Source organism: Triticum aestivum, chromosome 5A, assembly GCF_018294505.1.
Source record: "Triticum aestivum cultivar Chinese Spring chromosome 5A, IWGSC CS RefSeq v2.1, whole genome shotgun sequence".
Classification (NCBI taxonomy): domain Eukaryota; kingdom Viridiplantae; phylum Streptophyta; class Magnoliopsida; order Poales; family Poaceae; genus Triticum; species Triticum aestivum.
In genome coordinates this window covers 146,879,720-146,902,967 of record NC_057806.1, presented here as the reverse complement: position 1 = coordinate 146,902,967, position 23,248 = coordinate 146,879,720, and the positions used below count along the sequence as shown (strand labels likewise).

Genomic DNA, 23,248 nt, shown 5'->3' with positions numbered 1-23,248 from the left:
ACAAGTAGACTTGACAATTTTTATGCGAAACATGATAACAATGCTTCGTCGGTGAATAAAATTAAATTAAGTGTAACTTGTGGAGGTAATATTTGGGGTTCAACTTTTTTTTCTCGCAGGTCAAAATGCTTAGGCTTTTCACCTAAAATTTTGCAGGTAGCATTTGGGTGTGACAACGAACATATCTAATTATTTTCGTTTTTTCTACCATTATTTTTGCTCACAGGAGCATATGCTCTCTGCAGGTGCAGCGGTTCTCGACACTAGTACCTGGTCTACGAACACCGGATGCACGCGCGAAGGAACCAATCTCTGGATCCGATACGCCCAATGCCGCTTCCCCGTCCAACCCCATAGCCGCCGTCCATCCAATTAAACCCCACCTCCCTTCCCATCTCCATTCCTCCTCCCCCCTTCCCTCCCCGCCGCCGCCGTCGACGCCATGGCCTCCTCCGCGTCGGCGGCCTCGCCGCTCACCTGCCACCACCTGGGCATCCGCCACCGCCCCCACCTCCCCTCATTCTCCCTCCGCCGCCGCCCCACCTCCCCACTCTCATCGAAGCCCATCTCCCTCTCCCTCTCCCACTCCCACTCCCACTCCCTCCCCAAGCCCCTGACCCCGTCCACAGCTCGCCACCTCCTCCCGCCCGTCGCCGCGGCGCCGGCATCTCCCCCCGCGCCGGTCTCGCCGCCGGCGAAGCCAGCCCTGCAGGGCGCGGCCATCAAGCCGCTGCTGGCCTCCATTGCCACGGGGGTCATCATCTGGTTCATCCCTGCCCCCGCCGGCGTGGCCCGCAACGCGTGGCAGCTGCTCGCCGTGTTCCTCGCCACCATCGTCGGGATCATCACGCAGCCGCTGCCGCTGGGCGCCGTCGCGCTGCTTGGCTTGGGCGCCGCCGTGCTCACCCGCACCCTCACCTTCGCCGCCGCCTTCTCGGCCTTCGGGGACCCCATCCCCTGGCTCATCGCGCTCGCCTTCTTCTTCGCTCGGGGCTTCATCAAGACGGGGCTCGGGAACCGCGTCGCCTACCAATTCGTTAAAGCATTCGGGGGCTCCACGCTCGGCCTCGGTTACTCGCTCGTCTTTGCCGAGGCGTTCCTCGCGCCTGCAATCCCCTCGGTCTCCGCGCGGGCTGGTGGCATCTTCCTCCCGCTCGTGAAATCCCTCTGCGAGGCGTGTGGATCGCGCACTGACGACGGCACAGAGCGAAAGCTCGGCGCCTGGCTCATGCTCACATGCTTCCAGACGTCGGTCGTTTCGTCAGCGATGTTCCTCACGGCGATGGCGGCCAATCCGCTTGCTGCCAACCTGACGCTCAGCACCATCGGGCAGGGGATCGGGTGGACGCTGTGGGCAAAGGCGGCCATTGTGCCAGGGCTGCTGTCGCTGCTGATTGTGCCGCTGGTCCTCTATGTCATCTACCCACCGGAGGTGAAGACCAGCCCTGATGCACCACGCTTGGCCAAGGAGAGGCTGGCAAAGATGGGACCCATGAGCACGGAGGAGAAGATCATGGCCGGCACGCTTCTGCTCACGGTATGATGCCACCTGTACCTCCTATCTTTTTTTGCAACTGTTTCGTTTGAACCATGCCTAATTAGTTCGCAATTGCTCTTATTATTGTGATGAGGTAACTTCTATACTCTCTTGTGCTCAGTGCTATTTGTATGCCACTGTCATCCAGTGTTAGGACTTGATCCTCTAGTATTTGAGGAGTTGAAAGAGCCGTTTAGAAATAGAGATTTCCATGACAACATGGTGGCCTTGTCTAGATTAGGAGTGCCTAAGAGACTGGACTCTTGATTTAAACCAAACTGCAAGAGCCCAGTTGCCTGGAGTATTCTTTAATGCAGTCGACATGGGTCTTGCTTCTGTTCCATCCTCAGCTTCTTCCTCCCGTGATGATGGACCTCGCCAGAGACCTCCCCTTTACCTCATTGGCTTAGGGTTTAGGGTTGCAGGGGCCTGGGGTTTGTTGTGCTCCCTGGGCTTAGAGGGAAGGTTGGTGGGTGTGGCAGCAGTGTGTGAGGACGGTGCAGCGAAGCAGTGACGACATGAGCAGGGAAGACAGCCATTGTCAGAGGGCTGGTCGACCAAGAGGAGTTGGCATATGGCAGCGAGGTGATAGGGTTAGGAAGCGGGGGAGATTGACACAGATCTGGTGGCAGCGATGGCGCTTGGGAAGTGGAGGAGGTGGTGCATGGTGGGTTACTGGTGAAGACGGGGGAAGGTTTGAGGTAGATAGAGAGAGACATAAGGATGTATGTTGACTGGAATTTATCTAAAATGTGTTCAAGTGTTGTTTAGTGACTGATGGATTGAGCCATTTAACTACAGGGGGCACCTCGAGAATTACACAGTTGAAATTTTTCAGTAGACAGTCTGAAATACCGTAGGGTTCTGTTTTGTTGTTTTCGGTTGTGTTTTTGTTCATATTTAGAGCATTGCACAATTTATGGCTTAAATCACTGTTACTTATTGAGTGCCTTATTTTGCATAAAGTTGGGTAACCTTGTTGAAACATGGCTGTTCGTACATCCACCTGTCTGCATCTTGCTTGAATGTAATCTGGAAAACTTTTTCCTACTGAAACATTGTACTGTCCATGCCACCAGGTTGGACTTTGGATCTTTGGAGGAATGCTGAGTGTAGATGCAGTGTCTGCAGCGATTCTTGGCCTATCTGTCCTCCTAATTACAGGAGTTGTCACATGGAAAGAGTGTTTGGCAGAGTCTGTAGCATGGGATACCCTTACTTGGTTTGCTGCGCTGATTGCGATGGCTGGCTACCTCAACAAATATGGGTTGATTTCTTGGTTCAGCGAGACTGTTGTTAAGGTATGGCTCCATTCTATTTCCCTCAGTTTCCTCTTGAAATGATATTGGCTCCTATTTAGTTATTCTTGCTTACTAATTATAGGCTTTGAGCATGATGGATGTGCGTTGCTGTACTATGCCACGTTATTAGCATTTTGACAGCACGAAATTTTCTATATGCTGGCACCTCACTGAACTTTATTCTTTTAATGTTGCTGGTATCCGTTGCAAAAAGTTCTTTTACTCGTATGTCTGCACCCTACCGCTGATATGCTGGGTTAGATTGTTAGATCTGAACTAGAAATTTATTTCCTGGTTATATACTCCCTCCGTTCCGAATTACTTGTCTTGGATTTGTCTAGATACGGATGTATCTAGACTCATTTTAGTGCTAGATACCTCCGTATCTAGACAAATCCAAGACAAGTAATTCGGAACGGAGGGAGTACATCTGAAGGAAGTAAGACATATCACATGAGGGCTCATTAGTTTGTTGGTGAATTGAAATATGATGGCTTTATCATTCCAGACCTGATATTCCAATATTTTTGCGAGTCGAGTAACATCAACATAGTTAGATGGAAAGTGCTTTCAATATTTTCATTTTCTGATATCTTGATCTGTTTTCCTCTCAGTTTGTTGGAGGTCTTGGTCTGTCCTGGCAACTCTCATTCGGTGTCTTGGTGCTGATGTACTTCTACTCCCACTACTTCTTTGCTAGTGGTGCTGCACACATCGGTGCAATGTTCACTGCGTTCCTGTCTGTGGCGAGTGCCTTGGGCACCCCTCCGCTTTTCGCTGCCATGGTTATGTCATTCCTTTCAAACCTCATGGGTGGCCTGACCCATTATGGCATAGGGTCAGCCCCCGTCTTCTATGGAGCTGGCTATGTTCCGCTTGCTGAGTGGTGGGGCTACGGATTTGTCATCTCCGTTGTTAACATCATTATCTGGCTTGGTGCCGGAGGCTTCTGGTGGAAGATGATTGGTTTGTGGTGAGCAACACGGTTGCGGGACTTCCTATTTCAATGAGGGCGAACGAAACTAGCAAAACATTTGCAAGTGGCACAGGTTGAGCTGACCACAAGTTTTGTCGACATGATCCATTCTTTTAGTTTGTACCCGTACATTTGTTTTTTCTGGCAGTTACTTCCAATGCCAGGATGCAGTTACTGGCAAGTGGCATCTGATGTTATGTAGTAGTTTCTTCTTCTGTTTATCTTATGCCTTAGTTTGTGCTTGGTGCCCCTGATAAGCCTACATAATTGTTGCATGGATCTTTTGCCTTCATCCATAATCAGGTTTTCTGTCACAAAAACAGCCCCCTCCGAAACTTTTGAGTAATCTAATTTTCTGGCTCAAAAATAGCACCTGGATTTTGAGCAAACGAGTTTTCTGGCAGGAAAAAAAAGCAACAGATCTTTCCAGTTGTAGGTATGCACTACTAGAGATTTTTGTAACATTTTGGTAACTTACATTAACTCTGCTAGAGATTTTTTTGGTAACCAACAGTAACTGCCGGAAACCCCAAACCACGGATCCGAAAGGGCAGGAAGCATACATGTTCGTTCTCCTTGGGATAGGGGATGGTCTCCTGCACGATGACATCGTCGACCGTGGTGAGCCCGGGGCGTGGGAAGGCGGTCTCTGGCAGCGGCAAGTATCCGGCGGTGCACTTTCCATTAGTTGTGGATGCCACCTTGGGTGTTGGATGCCCATATCGACGAGCTGACCTGCCTTCCTCAGGCGTCGCTCGCTAGCCATCACTTTGGCTACGGTGGAAAGTTGCGGCGCGTAGAAGGAGAAAAGCTTGCGGCGCGACAATGGAGCACTTGGAGCTTTGGGTGAGCAAGAAGGTGAGTGCGGGGGAAATGAGAGCCAAAGTTATCTCTCGCATCGCCTCGCCCTCGCACACCCCCTCTCGATAGGACGTGGCTTTGGAGGTATGTTACATTGACCGTCAGGTCAAAGCTAGCACGTGGCCGTGTGGGCCCGTGGATAAGACCGTCCTCACTCGTCAGAGCCATGCAGGAGGACTTTTGAGACGCTATGTGGAAACTTGTCCTGCCCCGTGACGGGCCACACGGGAAAACTCTTCGGGCACGTAGTTCAGTTCTCTCTCTTAGACAATTCTAAAGCCGTTGTGGTTCAATTCACCTTGGAAGGCACCTCGACAAGTGGAGGTCAGCTGGATGACGACACTAATCGGGAGACTATTGTTAAACTAGTTTCAAGACGGGCGACTGAAGACGATGAAGCAGCTCGGAAGGACCGAGGTGCTGCGGTTTGAAGATTGGTTCATGGGTTATTGATGATGTCCCCGCTTAGGAGAAATATATAGTGATTCTGCAAGGCTTGACGTACAAGACAAGAAGACTATTCTACAAGGCTTGACGTACAAGACAAAAAGACGAAGTCGTGGAGAGTTCTACCACCTTAGACATAGGGGCAATTTGAGGAAATGCCACATCTTTCCTGGAACTTTGCCCCTTTACCACACCTTTCTTTTTATTAGATTATATACCACATTTTTGAGTAGTAGCTGGACAAAATACTACAAATAGTTTTTTTTCCTTCTTTTGCACCATTAGGCACTCACGTCATATATATTAGGACGAATTTGCCCTCAGCTCATTTCCTGGTCATACGAGGTGATCACAGAACGAAGCACGGCGCCGCCTCGTCGTGCCTACTCCCGTCGCCGCCGCCTCGCTGTGCCAGCTTGCCAGCGAGCCGCCGTCTCGCCGTGCCTCCTTTCCTGCACCACCACCTTGCCGTTCCTCCTTCCCACTTGTCGCCCGTACCTATGCAGCGCATGCCCCGTCCAGACTTAGCTGCTCGTTGCAGTACTGGCTGGCTGGAGAAGTTCTCGTTGTACATGCTGGCTGCTCCATCAGTTGCAAGCTACTCGTTGCTCTGATTGCTAGCTTTATTAGCATATGGCTCAAATACTAGTAACACACACTAATAAATTTGTTACCTGATGGCTGTACCAACTGTTGCAAACAGATATGGATGCTTGTCCATATGGATGTAATCAAAATTCAGATTGGGATGTAACATGTGGTGATATATAGTTCTGTTGATAGGGATATAATCAAAATTTCTACAGCATTTTCACCTGAAATTTTGACATGACCTCTCTATATATATGTACCACACATATCACAAGAATATATATATATGACAATCCAGAATTAATATATCTGAAAAGTTGCATCAAGCTTTTAAGTGAATAATCATCTGAGTACACACACTGACAAAATCACAAACATTGAAGACAGGAATTTAATCGAAAAGCATCGACTTCTTAAAGAAGTGGCATTAACTTCGTGCAGATCACTACACATAACAAGATTACAAAATGGCATGCTACACTCTTTTTCTCTTCCTCGGCGTGAGCTTTTTGTGGCCTTCACAACTACTTTTGGTGGAGAAGCGGGAGTCCCAGTTTCCATAGAAAGTTGCCTACACAATACATCAATTTCATGCATTAAAAAAATAAGACCAATGTTATACACAATTCAAGAAATAAATCAGATTTGTTTTCACCTCCTTGTGATTGGAAGAGGGCTGCCTTGTAGGACAGCCACTGAAGATGTACCTCCAAAAGGGCTGCGAAGAGATGATTGACTACACAAAAAAGTATTGTGTAAGATAAAAACATGCCACAATTGTAGAGATATTGAAGATAGGCTGGAAAAAATTTACCTCCGCGTCATAGGTTGAGGGCTAGCTTGTGGGACACCCAATGGAGACATCCCTCCAAGAGGGCTACGGGGAGATGATTGACTACACAAAAAAACATTGTTTAAGATAAAAACATGCCACATTTGTAGAGATACTGAATATAAGGCCAAAAAAATACCTCATAGTCATAGGGCGAGGGCTCGTTTGTGAGACAGGCAATGGAGACATCCCTCCAAGAGGGCTACAAAGAGATGATTGGCTGCACAATATGTAGTTTGAGAAAAAAATATGCCATGCCCAGTTGAGAAATTGGAGGGAAGCTTTATTTCTTACCTCCTTGTAACATGACATGGGCTGACTTGTTGGAGAGCGTCTCCTGGGATTGTACATTCAACATCAATTTCGGTGTTTGGTTTTATCTTTCTAGGTTTCGGTTTCCTGTCAAGAAATCCAAATATTGTTACAAACTCGAGCATTACAAGAGAAAATATGAGTTAAGAAAATCTAAATCAATATAAATGACCTTTTCTTCACTCCATTAGTTGGGCATCCAGCTTGCCTGTGTCCAAGTTGCTTACACTTCTTGCACCTGTTTTGGCTTCCTAATTGACCTTTTGGTGGTGGTTTCTTTTTATAATGTCCTCCTCCCTTTTCAAGGCAACTTTTAAATCTCAACTTTCTTTTTCTTCCCTTGGAACTTTTGGGGAGTGGTGCATGCAATACAAAATCTAATTTAACATTAGGCCATTGTGATCGATTTGTGAGGGGCTCTACAACCTCCTTATATGCTGCCCTAAACCTTTCTAGAGAGTAGTACTCATGAAGATAATCTTCCATCTTCATGTTCCTTTTCCCAATCAAGAAAGCAAGTGCATGTTCACACGGTTTACCTGTGTGCTGCCACTCAAGGCATGTCCACTCACTTTTCTCTATGTTAACCACATGCCTCAAATTGTCTTTGTTGATGTCCCTCACCTCACCTTTCCAATTACTTGATCGGGTAACTTTCAAGTGCCCAAGCCCTCTTGTTCTATTATTCACTTGTTGTACAACTGCTGGTAACATCCGTCCTTGTAGCTTCTCCCTAATCTTTCTCCTTGTTGCAACCAACTTCATTATCTTCCCATTAAGTGTGTCAGCTAACACATCTACGGGAAGATCTTTGGTTCCTTTTATCCAATTGTTGAAGGTCTCTGCAAGGTTGTTATGAATGTAATCACACTTGATCTCAGTGTCAAAACTAGACCTCATCCACTTCAGATTATGGTAATCTTGCAAGTACTTGCCCACAGTTTGGCTAGATTCTAGAACCTTGGAAAAGTGGTAGTCAAACAATGATGGTCTATGTGTCTTTCTTGCAGCCCACATGCGTCCAATTATGTCACCATTATATCTTTTCGAAAAATTCTGCATTAAATGCCTAAAACACTCCCTCTGTTCTGCTTGAGGAAAAACTTTCTTAACATCATTTTCTAGGCCTTTACATGCATCAGTACATATAGCAAGCTTTGAAATTGGTCCTAGTGCTCTATGCAACTGTGTCATGAACCATTTCCAATTATCTTCATCTTCAACCTCAATAAAACCAAATGCAAGAGGGAACATCCAATTATGTCCATCTAAAGCAGTGCATGCAGCTAAATGACCATTCCAGTTTCCATTCAATGCAGTCGAGTCTATGCTAAGATAAGGCCTACATCCAGCATGAAATCCATCTACACAAGGCTTAATTTCCATAAAGAATCTGTGAAAGTAAACTTTACTGTCCGTTAGTTTAGTATCGACCTCAGCAATGCTTCCAGGGGATCTAAGTTCCATCTCTGCTTTGAAGTTGAATAGGTAACGGAAGCTACTACCCCAAGAACCATAGATCTCATCCTTTGCTCTCTCTCTTCCCTTCCATACAGTGTGATAGCCAGTGGTTACATTCCAGTCTTCCTCCAGCGTTTCCTGTAAATCCTTGCAGCCAATGTTCGGAGTTTTCCTCAAGATCTTCTTAGACCTTTCTTAAACCCAATCTTGCGAGGCCATTGCTGAATTTACCTGCTACTTGAAACACATGTGTGTGCTGGTCCGATCTGGTTAACCTGCATACATAACAAAGTTGTTAGTGTTCCTCAAATAATATGATGCTACCATAATAGAAATAATAGAAAAAGGTGAAATATTAAGCTATGTTAGTACCCTGGTCTTTGTCTTGTCAGCCATAATACGACATGTTTTTTTGCATGGACAATCCTCAGCCATACAATGTGCCATCCACCTACTCTTGTCAGCTCTGTGAGTCCCAAGGTTGAATTCTTCATTAATTGCCCATTGCCTCACAGCTCTCCTACAATCGATCATCGTTGGAAAGATTGAACCTTTCTCAACTTTAGGATGATCTTTGTCATATGACATTTCTACATCTTCAGGAACTTGGTCATCAACTGGTATAGCTCCCTCAGCCATTAACTCCTCATTAGCATGTCACACAACAACTGGAGCTGGATCCTTTACTGGTTGAGCATCCTCAACCTCATCCTCAATTCCAAGTACCTCACACATGTTTTCCTGTGACATAGGAGCTATTATATCATCACCAATAGGAGTTATCTCAAGAGTTGACCAATCAATGACAACACCACCATCAGATTGCACATATCTCTCATTATTACGAAGCACATTACAATTTGTAGAATCATCAACACATGATGCACTACTAGCATTTGACTGGTAAATGTCAGAACTTGAACAAATGATGTTGTCTACTATCTCACTAGATGGGATATTTTCTGAACAAGATGATGCTGTAACCCCCTCTGCAATGTCCACAACTTGAGCTAGCACAAGCAATTCTTTCTCTTCCCATCTCTCAAGAAATGATGTGAGCAATTTCCAGTAGTTATCAATCCTCTCAACTGATTCAAAATGCTTGTCCTTGCACAAAATATGGACCTCCTGCCCACTCCCCCAAACAACTTTGGACCCAATGAGTTCTATCAGTTTTTCAACAGTAAAACGTTTCATGTTAACCTCAAATTCCACATCATGCTGGGAAACTTGATGCTCGCTGCCATCGTCAAGCTTTGCGACAAATCGAAGAACTCTAACAATCAGTTTATAAATGACAACGCGCAACTCCACACCTTCTTCCCTACAAAATTACATGTTTTTTCAAATAGAAACAATGAGTAGGCCTAAGTATATATTCCTCAATATGCAGTAAACAATTCACGGAATCCTTCAATTCAAAAACTTAGGTTGATCGACTAACCGTTCCGGAGCTGCGCCCTCTATCTCTAACCGTTCTGGAGTTGCACCCCCTGGCTCCATCTCCGCAAACAATACGATCTACTCGTACTTGTGAAGCTGCCCACTAGTTCTCCTCTTTCACCATAATCTCCATGCCCTAGGGTTTTTGATACACAGGTCAGAATTCAGAATTCAGATCAACTAAGAGAGGGAGAAAGGGATGGAGGGAGCGAGGGAGGGGGAGAGAGCGAGAGGGAGGGAGAGAGGCAACCTGTCGGGGCGGCGACGGGACGTATGTGTGGACCGTCTGAGAGTACAGGAAGCAGGACGAGGCGACGTGTAACATCCCAAATTTTCAATTTGGAATGTTATACATTAGATCATCATTGCATATCATATTTTATTTGTGATTGGTTTCGATCCTAGAATTTCTACGCAACTCAAGGACCCATAGAGAGAGTTGGGGAATTCATTATTTTCATATTTGAGTTTTCTCAAATTTTGAGAATAGGATCATTTGATTTTATTTATTTTATCATCAATTATTTCTATTACAAAAATATGAGAGAGGGAATAAAATGACTTTCGCAAAATAAATAAATATTGAGGATTTAATAAAAAAATCAAATAAGATTTTATTTCGCAGTTTTTCGTTATTTTATTTGAATTTAAGGAAAATATGCGTTTTTCAAAATTGCATTTAGGCCCCAAATAAATGTTCACCTTGTGCGACTTGATTTTAGAAGCCCGTGAAAATTTATTTCGGATTTTTTGAAGTCCGTTTAGTATTTCTTTTTATTTTTATTCTGCGTGTAATTATTTAAAAAAAACGAACCGACCTAGGGCCGTGTCCGACTAGGACTCCCGGCCCATTAGGCTATATATAGCCGGGGGAGGCCCAGCCGAAAACCCTAGCCAGCCCCAGCCACCCTAAGCCGCCCCAGCTGCCCCAAGCCGCCGCCGTCGCCGCCGCGCCGCTCCGCCGCCGGACGCCCCCGCTGCCCGAGGTTCGCCGCCGCCTCGATTTCCGTGCCGTTTTTTTATATTTTTTTAGAAAACCCGTCCGGTTTTTCCGTCAGTTTTTTTCTTTAGATTCGTTTTTTAAATAGATCGGTTTTTCCGATTTATTTAAATAGCGAGCGTTCGTCCGTTCGTTCGTTCTAGCGAACGTTCGTCGTTTTTTTTCTCGGATTAAATCCACGATTTTTCTGATCGCGATTCCTGATCCGATTTTCTTTTTAATATAACTTTTCGCTCGTTTATCGGAATCAGACGATTCAAGCGCCTAGAGTTTCGTCTCGAAACCCTCTATCCGTTTAACTTAAACAAGTTTTTGCTACTGTAAAAACTGCCCTAGATTCAGATTAGTAGAACGAAGTTGTTTTCTTTCGCCGTTTAACTTTCGTTGCTTCGTTCGATTTGATTCTTTTTGCAAACCGGAGTTCTTAAGTTGAACCTTCTGGTTAGATCTCTTATTTGAGTTTTACCTGTGCATTAGATGAATACTTATTGTGTGCTTGTTTGTTTGTTTGCGATAGAGTACCCGGAGTGCGCCGCCTGTTACTTCGAATCGCTAGGTTTCGCGGATCATCAGCAAGGCAAGTAACACTTTGATCATACCTTTTCTACTACCCAGTTTTATTGCATTAGATCAATCCTCACACATTGCATGATTAGGATCTAATTAAATTGTGGGATGGGAAGTAGATGAGGTAGTACCTATTACCTGTTTATTATCAAACCTTTGGAAGTTACTTCTACGTTTGCTTATTATGCCATGCTATGCTAGTAGACGTGGATTGGGTGAGTGATATCCATGACAGATGTGAGTTTGTTAATTAATGGTTTATCTAAGGTGGCAACTTAAACACACATCTGGGTGGATTGAGGCACCTGAGTATTCCAGGACTTGCCTGTTTTCTTTTGGACCGCCACCCGGGCTCAAAGGGATCATGAGACTATTCATACTAGAAACTTCCGTGTGCAGCCACAAGCTATTATGGGCCCTAGCATAGTTGACTAAGTCGTGCGAACTCTTACAGTGGTAGACTAGCAGATGTAGGGGATGTAGGTGATACGGTCTACCCGATCTTAAGGTGCTAGCGCTTCTGAAAGACTATGTCTCGGTCATCCGTCTTCTCAAACACCATGTAGTGCGAGAAACTAAATGGAGGCGATCGAGTCTTGTGCGGAAAAGTGCGCAAACCTCTACAGAGTATAATAAACTAATCATGGTTAGCCGTGTCCCCGGTTATGGACATCTTGAGTATCTAGTACCTGGATTATCATGTGAATCTCAACATGTTACTCTAAATTAATTTTGTTGGGTTTTGTTAATGATGCTTAATTGGGATTGAGAATGCTGTCAATCATTTTCAATGTTTAACAACCACCATAATAGTTAAATAAATTTATTCCTTTGTAGTAGGGAAAAATTGGCTTTTCGCAAAACAATAACCATAGAGAGCTTTCCACCAGCCAAATATGCATATAGTATAGCTGTTTCATTCCATTATTCTCTATGTGTTACCTTGCCAGCATATTCCATGTGCTGACCCATTTTCGGGCTGCAACATTAATGTTGCAGATTTTTCAGACGACGATTAAGGAGTTTTTAGGTCGTGGTTCTATACTCAGTGATGCCGTTGGAGTTGATGGACTCACTTATCTTCCAAGCCTTCCGCTGTTATCGTCATTAGATGGACTTAAGCCATATTTATTGTAATAAGTTCTCTATTGAGACACTCGATATAATAAGTGTGTGATTGCTACTCTGTTATAAATCCTCCGAGTACTGTGTGGTGTCAGCATTACTGATCCAGGGATGACATCAGAGCACAGAGATCAGACTGTTTGAGGTCTGGTCGCTATAGAGATGGTATCAGAGCACACGCTGACTGTAGGACACGACCACTAAGCTAAAGACCTAGATCACTATTCACTCTCTTCTCTTCTGGCTCCTCATCTTTTTCTACTCTTTAGGATGGCGGATGCAAGGAATAAGTTCACACAACCGGATGAAGATACACCCTTTGGACGTCACTTGAAGGAAGTCACTAGATACCTGAACATAGGAGTACCAAACTTCACACGAACCTACAACGCCACTTTACCTGAAGAAGAGCGCTGGATGATTCAAGTTCAAGTTCCAGGAAGAACGTTCATGCCAGTCACTGAGCCCATAGAGTTTTCTTTTGATGCACCAACCTGGAGTCTAGGAAAGAGCATGGCAGCTCACATCGCCATGGGATGCATTGGAGAAGTCTACCGCAATGATCTCAAGGATACTATCTACCAGATTTGTGGGCGCCGAGATAAGCACTGGGAGATGATCAGCACCAGAAAGGATAGATCAATTGCAGCTTTTATCCAGGAGTTAAATCGGCACATTCGACGACAGAAGAACCAGATGTGCGCCGACATGATAGACCTGAAGAAGGCAAGGACAAGGATCAAGGAACTGGACAATGATCAGCACATTCGGCAGGATGAAGCACGTCGAGGTGGCGGCGCGCCTGCAAGGAAGGAAGGGCGAGGCGTCAGTTCGGGGAAGGAGCACGGCGAGGCGGCAGCTCGCCATGGCGGAGGCACATGGAGGCGGCAGCGCTGGGAGGAGCACCGAGGCGGCAGCGGCGGCGCTGGGAGGAGCACCGAGGCGGCGGGGCGGCTGCGTCGATCGTTTCGTATGACCAGGAACGAGCTAAGGGCAAATTCGTCCTAGCAAAAATGAGGTGTGGGCCTGGACGTGGAAAAGAAGAAAAAACATCAATTTGTGGTATTTTATCTAGCTTGGTCAAAGGTGTGGTATATAATTCAATAAAAAAAGATGTAGTACAGAGGCAAAGTCCCAAGAAACATGTGGCATTTTCTCAATTTGCTCTAGACATAGCCGTCCTAGTTGTGTAACTCTAGGATTCTTGGTATGCTATATAAGCCGAGGGCCGAGCTCGTCGCAGAAGCATTAGAATCCCTCGATACTTTGTACTTTATGTACACCCCAACACAACAAAGCAAAGAGCATGATGTAGGAGATTATCTTCACCGTGAGAGCCTGAAACGTGGGTAAAAATCCTTGTCTTTATTATCATCCCACTAAATAGCCTAGTTAGAATACCTACCGAGAGACATGTTAAATTTAGCTCTGATAGCCTATGCCGAGACACCCGAGAACTCTATGAGAGCGGCCGGCGAGGAAGTGATGAATTCCAGTTGGCTTTGTCAGTTTAATTACTTTTAATATAGGGTTTTAGTTAAGTGATGAACTCTGGCTGACTCTTTTGAATCAGATTGTACTAAACTTAATACCCTATCTATGTCGAAATTGTGTGCTTTATATGTGTATGATGATCTATGTAGTTTTTTTAGTCTGTATAAATTCGAGGCGGATATTTAAAAAGCACGATTGCGGAGAGGTTTGATCATTGTCCATGGACACATTCGGACGCATCTGCGAAGCATAGAGCCCCAAATTAGTTAACCATGGTTACAAATGCTCTTTTTAGTTTAAATTTTCAATTCATGGCAACGACGTATAATATTTTCAATTTTTCATCCACGTCCTCATCAAAGTACGGTTCGATGGCATCTTCCTGGGTGGTAAGCTTCGTAGGAGAAAGCTGAGCCACATCTCCGTACTGCCATGGCTTCCTTCCCTCTCTTCTCTCTCCTCCTCTTCTTGGCCCACATCTCTCCCCACGCGTCGTCGGCGGCGGAGACGGTTCTGGCGGGTGACCTCCTGGACGCGGCCCGCGCTTCGGGGTTCGCCGCGTGGCTGCGCAGCGTGCGGCGGCGCATCCACCAGCACCCCGAGCTGGCCTTCCACGAGTACCGCACAAGCGAGCTCGTCCGCGCCGAGCTGGACACGATCGGCGTGTCCGACTCCTGGCCCGTCACCCAGACCGGTGTGGTAGCCACGATCGTCGGCGGCGGCGGGGCTGGACCCGTTGTCGCGCTCCGGGCGGACATGGACGCGCTCCCCTTGCAGGTACGCACGCTACCCGGTTCTGAGATATTTTCGTTGTTCAACTAGGGTCGGCAAGTTTATTTTCCAACAATTTGATCGACTGCGAATTGGCACAACATTCCGTTGACCACGCTTTTCAAAGTATGCCACTTAATCACCACTCCATGATTTTGCTACAATGAGAAAGAGATGAGAAAATTGTAATCAGGGGAAGAAGACAGGTCCAATCCAAAGAAGAGGTAAACTGAAAAGATCATGCCTATCAGCTTGTGGCGTTCTTAGAAAGGGGATTATACTGTGGCCGGCTCAACATTATTTGTAGCAACCTGTCTCCTCTATCCCCTGACACCCAATAGTACCTCACCACCCATACTTTTTTCATATAATTTTGAAGCTTCAATCTATTTTATTTTTTGAATCAGAGAGTCCAATTTATGACCTACTCCAGTTATGACCTGTCTCTTCTATCCCCTGCCACAATATGCAAACAAATCATAAACTGAAAATTTGGATCAAAAGATAGAATTGACACAAACTTTGGAATCACCTGAAAAAGAAAGGGTGGGTAGGCCAGTATTGCACCTTCTACTCCAAAACACACCCTGTCAACTGTTCATTTACAGGTGGGCCACTATCCAAGTACCCCACATATCATAAGAGTAAACTAAGTGAGTGGAGGGGAAGGAAAGATATTTTATCTGACACAGTATAGGAAGTACGAATAATTGTAAATACTCCCTCCATTCCATAATATAGTGCGCCCGCATTTTTTGAGATTTAAGTTCGACCATAAATTAACCAATGTGGATGACTGCGGCGGCAGCAAAAATTATACCATTGAAAACTTCTTTCGAATACGAATTCAATGGTATAATTTTTGCTCCCGTCACAGTCGCCCACGTTGGTTAAATTTATGGTCAAACTGAAATCTCGAAAAGCGCGGGGGCACTACATTATGGAATGGAGGGAGTAGCATTTTTTGGTCTTTTTTGGGCACGGATATTGTGGGATGAGCGGACGGTTCCGGGACACAGTAGAAACACCAATCTCGTGGCGTTCTGCCTTGTATTGCTATGGAATTATATGCATCATTATGCGGTTTTACCATCTCGATTATATGCATCAAATTGTATGTTAGTGTTCTAATTAAATTCTGGTAACAGTATTGGCCAATTCCAATATGTATCTCGTCCAGTAGTGTTCTAATTAAAATATTTGCATTGTTGTTCTGTTAGGTGGTGAACTGGTTACACTAACTAAGAAACCAATCCGGACAATAGCCTATAGCAATCCTACATCATATCCATCATGTCATCATAGAATTGAATGAATGTTAACTAATCTAGAAGTGGGGCAAATATTGTAAGCATGACCATGGAGAAAACGGAAATATTATCTCCACTTGTAAATAGGTGATAGAAAGCGTTTAGTCAAAATTATGTAACTTTGAGACGTTTAGTCAAAATTTGTTAAGATAACTATGAGTTAGTGCTGCCATTAGCATGAAGTAACGTTCTGCCATTAGCATGAAGTGGCGTTGGATAATTAGTGCTTAGTGCTAGAATTCAGAAGGACTAGAGTCCTCTCTTGATTATCCATTATCTATTCATTTGTAACTGATGTTGTAACTCAAGCTATATAAGCAGAGCTCTGGCCGGTGATGTGTATCACGGCTTAAACAGCAATACCTTAGTTTACATGGTATCATGCACGTGGCGCCTGTTTCAAGCCATAAAGGGACTTCTGAAGTTTGCATAGATGACGAGGGAACCGCTGATCGATGTAGCCCGGCGGTTGATACATGTACACGTCTTCAGTCAACACACCATGCAAGAATGCATTCTGAAAATCAAGTTGTCGCATACTCCATTGATGAGTGACTGCAAGTGATAACAGAACACGAATTGTAGTGGGCTTCACGACCGGACTGAAAGTATCATCATAATCAATTCCTTGGCGTTGTTTGAATCCTTTAGCAACTAGACGAGCTTTGTACCGATCAACAGAGCCATCAGCCTTGTGTTTGAGCTTAAAAACCCATTTACTATCAATTATATTGAGTCCTGGACGAAATGGAACCAAACTCCAGGTTTCATTCCGATGCAAAGCAGCCATCTGGTCATCCATTGCAGCCTTCCAAGATGGATGCCGTGCAGCTTCAGTGTAGTTGGTAGGACCGACGTTGTCGTTTGAAGATGTTGTGCACACATACGTAACGGTGCCATCAGTGCGGATGTACGGCTTAACAATGCTGGACTGAGACCGAGTGTGCGGCCGCATCTGCTTCGGGACAGGAGGCGTCGGAGCCGCGGAGTCAGCGGCCGCGGAAGAACATGAGCTCGAGGTGGCGGGAGAATCTGAGCCAAGAGACGACCCGTAAGTGTCAGAGTCGGCCGCTGCAGATCCACGCGATGTTTGTTGAGAAGCCACTGTTGTTTCATGATCCATGCTTTGAGGCACAGATGACGTTGACGCCGAATCAGCAGCAGAATCTGCATGAACATCAAAAGAAACAGACTGCACATCGGCCATTAGATCATTAGAACTATTAGTACTTCCGCTTGGGGCTGGAACATGGGGTGGTGAATGTGTGATGGGAGGGAAAAGTTGGACGTATGGGAGTGTTGATGAATTGGCAGGTGCAAGCGTAGCTTCAAACTTACGAGCAAATGGAAAAACCCCTTCATCAAAAACCACATCACAAGAAATATATATGCGTCCAGTACTAGCATCAAGACACTTATATCCCTTGTGGTGTGAACTATAACCAACAAAGATGCATTCTTTGGATCGGAAAGCAAGTTTTCTAGAATTGTAAGGGCGAAGATGTGGCCAACATGCACAACCAAATGATTTCAACATCAAGGATCTTGGAGTATTGAGGTACTTCCTTGGCATTGAAGTTCAGACTGTTGAAGGTGGTCTTGCTCTTTGCCAGCGCAAGTATATACTTGATCTTCTTAAGAAGGCCAACATGGCAAACTCCAAGCCATGCATTACACTGATGGCAACAACAGAAAAGTTATCCAAACAGTATGGGACACCCTTGTCTTCAATTGAGGCCACACGCTATCGCAGTGTGGTTGGAGCACTTCAATACCTTACGCTGACGAGGCCTGATATCTCGTATAGCGTAAATAAGGTCTGCCAGTTCTTACACTCGCCGACCGAAGCTCATTGGACAGCCGTGAAACGGATCCTGCGATATCTTCAGGGAACATCGTCATATGGACTCCTACTCCGGCGTTCTCCATCCGTTATGCTCAGTGCCTTCTCTGACGCTGACTGGGCCGGGTGCCCAGATGACCGACGATCCACCGGTGGCCATGTTGTTTTCCTTGGTGGTAATCTAGTTGCATGGAATTCTCGAAAGCAGCCTACTGTTTCTCGTTCAAGTACGGAAGCCGAGTACAAGTCCGTAGCAAATGCAACAGCAGAGCTTATGTGGATACAGGCGTTGCTTGGAGAACTTGGTATTCCAGAGAACAGACCGCCGTCCTTGTGGTGTGATAATATTGGCGCGACGTATCTCTCCATGAATCCAGTTTTTCATGCTCGCACGAAGCATATCGAGATTGATTACCATTTCGTGCGTGAAAGAGTTGCAAAAAAGGCACTTGAAATTCGGCATATCTCAACTCATGATCAACTCGCAGATATACTAACCAAACCATTGATGAGTCATCAGTTTGAAAGGTTCAGAAGCGATCTCAATGTGCTCCCCGCATTTCGATCGAGGGGGGATGTTAAGATAACTATGAGTTAGTGCTGCCATTAGCATGAAGTAACGTTCTGCCATTAGCATGAAGTGGCGTTGGATAATTAGTGCTTAGTGCTAGAATTCAGAAGGACTAGAGTCCTCTCTTGATTATCCATTATCTATTCATTTGTAACTGATGTTGTAACTCAAGCTATATAAGCAGAGCTCTGGCCGGTGATGTGTATCACGGCTTAAACAGCAATACCTTAGTTTACAAAATTATGTAACTTTGAGACGTTTAGTCAAAATTATGTAACTTTGAGACCTATATATAAGATTGGTCATTGCTGAGATGATTGGTTCAAATATCATTGTACTTATCATGAAAATTATTTTCTTAACATCATTTTTTTTTTTACTTTTTTTGAGCTAGTCACATTTTATTTATTGCTAACATATCTATATTAAAAGGTACTCTCTCCGTTCCAAAATACTTGACGTGGTTTTAGTTCAAATTATTTTGGAACGGAGGGAGTAACATTCAAGTAGAATGTTGGAGATAAGTAACAGCCAAATTTGAACATCTTAGAATGGTTCTGAAGAAATAGTATTCTACTACGTCAGCCGTTTATACACCTTTGACAGTGCCCTTCATTACACACTGAACAATTATACTTTTCTCACCACTTCACAGGAACTGGTAGATTGGGAATACAAAAGCCAGGAGAGTGGGAAAATGCATGCTTGTGGACATGATGCTCACACATCAATGCTTCTCGGAGCTGCTAAGCTACTTCATTCTTGGAAGGATTACATCAAGGTATTAGCCATTGTGTGGTCCTCCTAACACCAGATTTCTGTAACCTAACTCGGCAAGGCGTCAACTAGGGGGGAGGCAGCGCCCGTAGCCGATCGAGGTGGGCTGACCCAATTCGGCAGCACGCGCTGCGTTCGTTTGCTGGCTCCCTTTTTTTTTGTTTGTTTATGTTGTTGTTTTACGATTTTTTCCTTTCCTATTCTTTCAGGGTTTTTTTTTTCGTTTTTTTGTCTGTTTGTTTTTTTGTCTTCTTTGTTCTTTGCTTTGAATACATGGTGAGCGATTCTTTAATATATGATGAACATTTTTTTAATACACAGTAAGCATTTTTGTAACATATGTTGAACATTTTTTTAATGCACACTAAACATTTTCATAATATATGGTGAACTCTTTTTAATACACGATGAACATATTTTTAGTATACACTAACTAGGTTTTGAATATTTAGCTCCGTAAAAAGCTGATTTTTGAGGAAAAAAGGACTAAAAGCAAAGAGGAAAAAACCCCACTAACTCCAGAGTGGGTCGGCCCATTTGCCCTTGCTTTTCAGGCGTTGCCTCCCTAGTTGACAACGCGTACAGGCGTCCAATAGGAGGTCTCACCTAACGCACGATAGTTGCTTTTTGTTTTCGTCAGGGTACCGTCAAGCTTGTCTTTCAGCCAGCAGAAGAAGGATATGCTGGGGCTTACCATGTCCTAGAAGAAGGTATTCTAGATGATGTGTCCGCCATTTTTGGTCTGCATGTCGACCCAAGTCTTCCAGTGGGTACCGTCGTCTCCAGGCCAGGGCCATTCATGGCAGCATCGGGACGGTTTTTGATAACGGTCATTGGGAAAGGCGGTCACGCAGCAATGCCACACAATGCTGTCGACCCCATCGTCATGGTATCCTCTGCCATCATCAGCCTCCAACAAATCGTAGCTCGGGAGATCGATCCCCTCGAAGCCGCGGTATGTGATCCGCATAGAATGCATGTATTAGCTTGCATTATACTGTCTCAAGTGTCCAGTCTATGTACGTTTGTCTTAATTTGTGCATCAGATAGGAGGTGTTCCTTGGTGAATGATATGGTATCGTTTACATATTTTTCAGGTCGTCTCAGTAACATTCATGAAAGGAGGTGATGCTTACAATGTCATTCCTGAGTCAGCTTGCTTGGGTGGCACCTTCAGGAGCTTGACAACAGAAGGTCTTTCATATCTTAAGAAGAGGATCAAGGAGGTAAATCAATCAAATAAACACTTTCCGTCTCCAACATATCTCAGAAGCCGAGCTTAAACCAAAGATGTGCAACCGGTAACTTTATGCTTCTTTGGAAGATTGTGGAAGCGCACGCCGTCGTGAGCCGCTGCACTGCCACCGTCGACTTCATGGATGAGGAGCTCCGGCCATACCCAGCTACCGTCAATAACGAAGGGATGTACGATCATGCCAGATCAGTGGCAGAGGCTATGCTTGGAGAAGGCCACGTCAAGATGGGTGGCCCAATCATGGCCGCGGAGGATTTCTCCTTCTACACGCAGAGATTCCCAGGGGCATTTTTCATGATAGGAACCCGCGACGAGGCCATGGCAACCGCGGTGCATCCACTCCACTCCCCCAACTTTGTGATCGATGAGGGTGTGCTCCCGTTGGGTGCTGCCTTCCATGCTGCTGTGGCGATGGAGTACTTGAACAAGCGCGGAACCGTGGCAAACTAAACTAAATTACTGATGTTCGCTTGAAATTTAGGATGCCGCAGTTGGCAGCCTGCCGATAATTGTTAGGTCGGGTGTGGGCATTCATAGGTACGTATGAGCATAATAGTTGTTAGGATGTGATTGCGACATGGAGCTAAGCTTATGAGTGTTTACTGTTGTAAGAGCCTAACCTCAGTTTTCATTGTGCAAAGCTTTGCACGGCGTGAGTTGGCCTGGTTATGCAACTCCTTCCATTCGAAAGACAACTCGGAAAGTAAACGTTAGTCTCCACTTTTTAATTGAATATATTGATTTGGATACAAAACACTATTATCCTTTTGATAGAAAGAGTACCTTCTAATCTCCACCTTTAACCCGCATTGAAATCCGTAAACTTTTCTGAGATTAAATGCACAGAATCACCACAATCATGTCACAATTAGCGAAAAACCATCACTTTACGAAACGTGGCATTTCGCACCACATCGAATTTTTGACCGTGCGAAAAAACATTGACCTATTTTTTGGGCACGTTTTGACGTGTGTAATTCCTCGTGAGCCGACAACGGTAACGGTGCGGCGTAAATGACTGTAGACTGCTTTGTCGGAACAAATCCGAGCGCTCTCTTCCCCAGTCACTCAGTCTCCCACCCACCTCACTCTCTCACCTCTCTCGCGGGGCGTGGCGGCGGCGACATCTGTCGAAGGCCGTGTCGGATCCATTGACGATGGTGTGGTGGGTACAAAGCATCAAGCGCGGATGGCGGTGGTTAGCGGCATGACAGGGGCACCCGCTGAAGGAAATATGCCCTAGAGGTAATAATAAAGTTGTTATTTTATATTTCCTTATATCATTTTTTTGAACCAGGCATTACCCCTTTCCATTGCAAGCAACGGAAATACAACCAGTTCCGAATACAGAGTCAGGAGGAGGGAAAAAGGTAAAGCGAGTTCAAGCATTACCAAGCATTTCCTCATATCATGATAAATGTTTATTATTCATACTAAAATTGTATTAACCAAAAACTTGATACATGTGTGGATACATAGACAAAACATAGTGTCCCTAGTAAGCCTCTACTAGACTAGCTCGTTAATCAAAGATAGTTAAGTTTCCTAACCATAGACATGTGTTGTCATTTGACGAACGGGATCACATCATTAGGAGAATGATTTGATGGACAAGACCCATCCGTTAGCTTAGCATAATGTGTTGGGGAACGCAGTAATTTCAAAAAAATTCCTACGCACACGCAAGATCCATCTACGTGATGCATAACAACGAGAGGGAAGAGTGTTGTCCATGTATCCTCGTAGACCGTAAGCGGAAGTGTTATGACAACGCGGTTGATGTAGTCGTACGTCTTCATGATCCGACCGATCCTAGCACCGAAGGTACGGCACCTCCGCGATCTGCACACGTTCAGCTCGGCGACGTCCCACGAACTCTAGATCCAGCTGAGTGTCGAGGGAGAGCTTCGTCAGCACGACGACGTGATGACAATAATGATGAAGTTACCGACGCAGGGCTTCTTCTAAGCTCTACAACGATATGACCGAGGTGGAAATCTATGGAGGGGGCACCGCACACGGCTAAACAATCAACTTGTGTGTTCTAGGGTGCCCCTCCCCACGTATATAAAGGAGGGAGGGGGAGGCCGGCCTGCCCTCTCTAGGCGCGCCAAAGGAAGGAGTCCTCCTAGTAGGAGTAGGTCTCCCCCCTTTCCTAGTCCCACTAGGAATAGAAGGAAGAGGGAGAAGGAGAAAGGAAAGGGGGCCCGTGAAGGAAATATGCCCTAGAGGCAATAATAAAGTTATTATTTATTTCCTTATTTCATGATAAATGTTTATTATTCATGCTAGAATTGTATTAACCGGAAACATAATACATGTGTGAATACATAGACAAACAAAGTGTCACTAGTATGCCTCTACTTGACTAGCTCGTTAATCAAAGATGGTTATGTTTCCTAACCATAGACAAAGAGTTGTTATTTGAGTAACGGGATTACATCATTAGGAGAATGATGTGATTGATTTGACCCATTCCGTTAGCTTAGCACTCGATCGCTTAGTATGTTGCTATTGCTTTCTTCATGACTTATACATGTTCCTATGACTGAGATTATGCAACTTCCGTTTACCGGAGGAACACTTTGTGTGCTACCAAACGTCACAACATAACTGGGTGATTATAAAGGAGCTCTACAGGTGTCTCTAAAGGTACATGTTGGGTTGGCGTATTTCGAGATTAGGATTTGTCACTCCGATTGTCGGAGAGGTATCTCTGGGCCCTCTCGGTTATGCACATCACATAAGCCTTGCAAGCATAGCAACTAATGAGT

At 45.0% G+C, this 23,248-nt stretch overlaps 2 protein-coding genes across 2 annotated transcripts; both read left to right on the top strand.

Annotated features, from left to right (window-relative positions):
* The first annotated feature begins 349 nt into the window (after positions 1 to 349).
* LOC123102681 (dicarboxylate transporter 1, chloroplastic) lies at positions 350 to 4,035 on the top strand. Its single transcript, XM_044524105.1, has 3 exons — positions 350 to 1,537; positions 2,617 to 2,838; positions 3,453 to 4,035. Exons 1-3 carry the CDS (start codon positions 443 to 445, stop codon positions 3,813 to 3,815), a joined length of 1,680 nt encoding a protein of 559 aa, XP_044380040.1. The 5' UTR covers positions 350 to 442; the 3' UTR covers positions 3,816 to 4,035.
* A 10,257-nt stretch (positions 4,036 to 14,292) lies between these two features.
* Positions 14,293 to 21,223, top strand: LOC123102680 (IAA-amino acid hydrolase ILR1-like 7). The gene is made up of 5 exons (XM_044524104.1): positions 14,293 to 14,724; positions 19,098 to 19,223; positions 19,860 to 20,174; positions 20,317 to 20,445; positions 20,544 to 21,223. Exons 1-5 carry the CDS (start codon positions 14,380 to 14,382, stop codon positions 20,922 to 20,924), a joined length of 1,296 nt encoding a protein of 431 aa, XP_044380039.1. The 5' UTR covers positions 14,293 to 14,379; the 3' UTR covers positions 20,925 to 21,223.
* Positions 21,224 to 23,248: the final 2,025 nt, after the last annotated feature.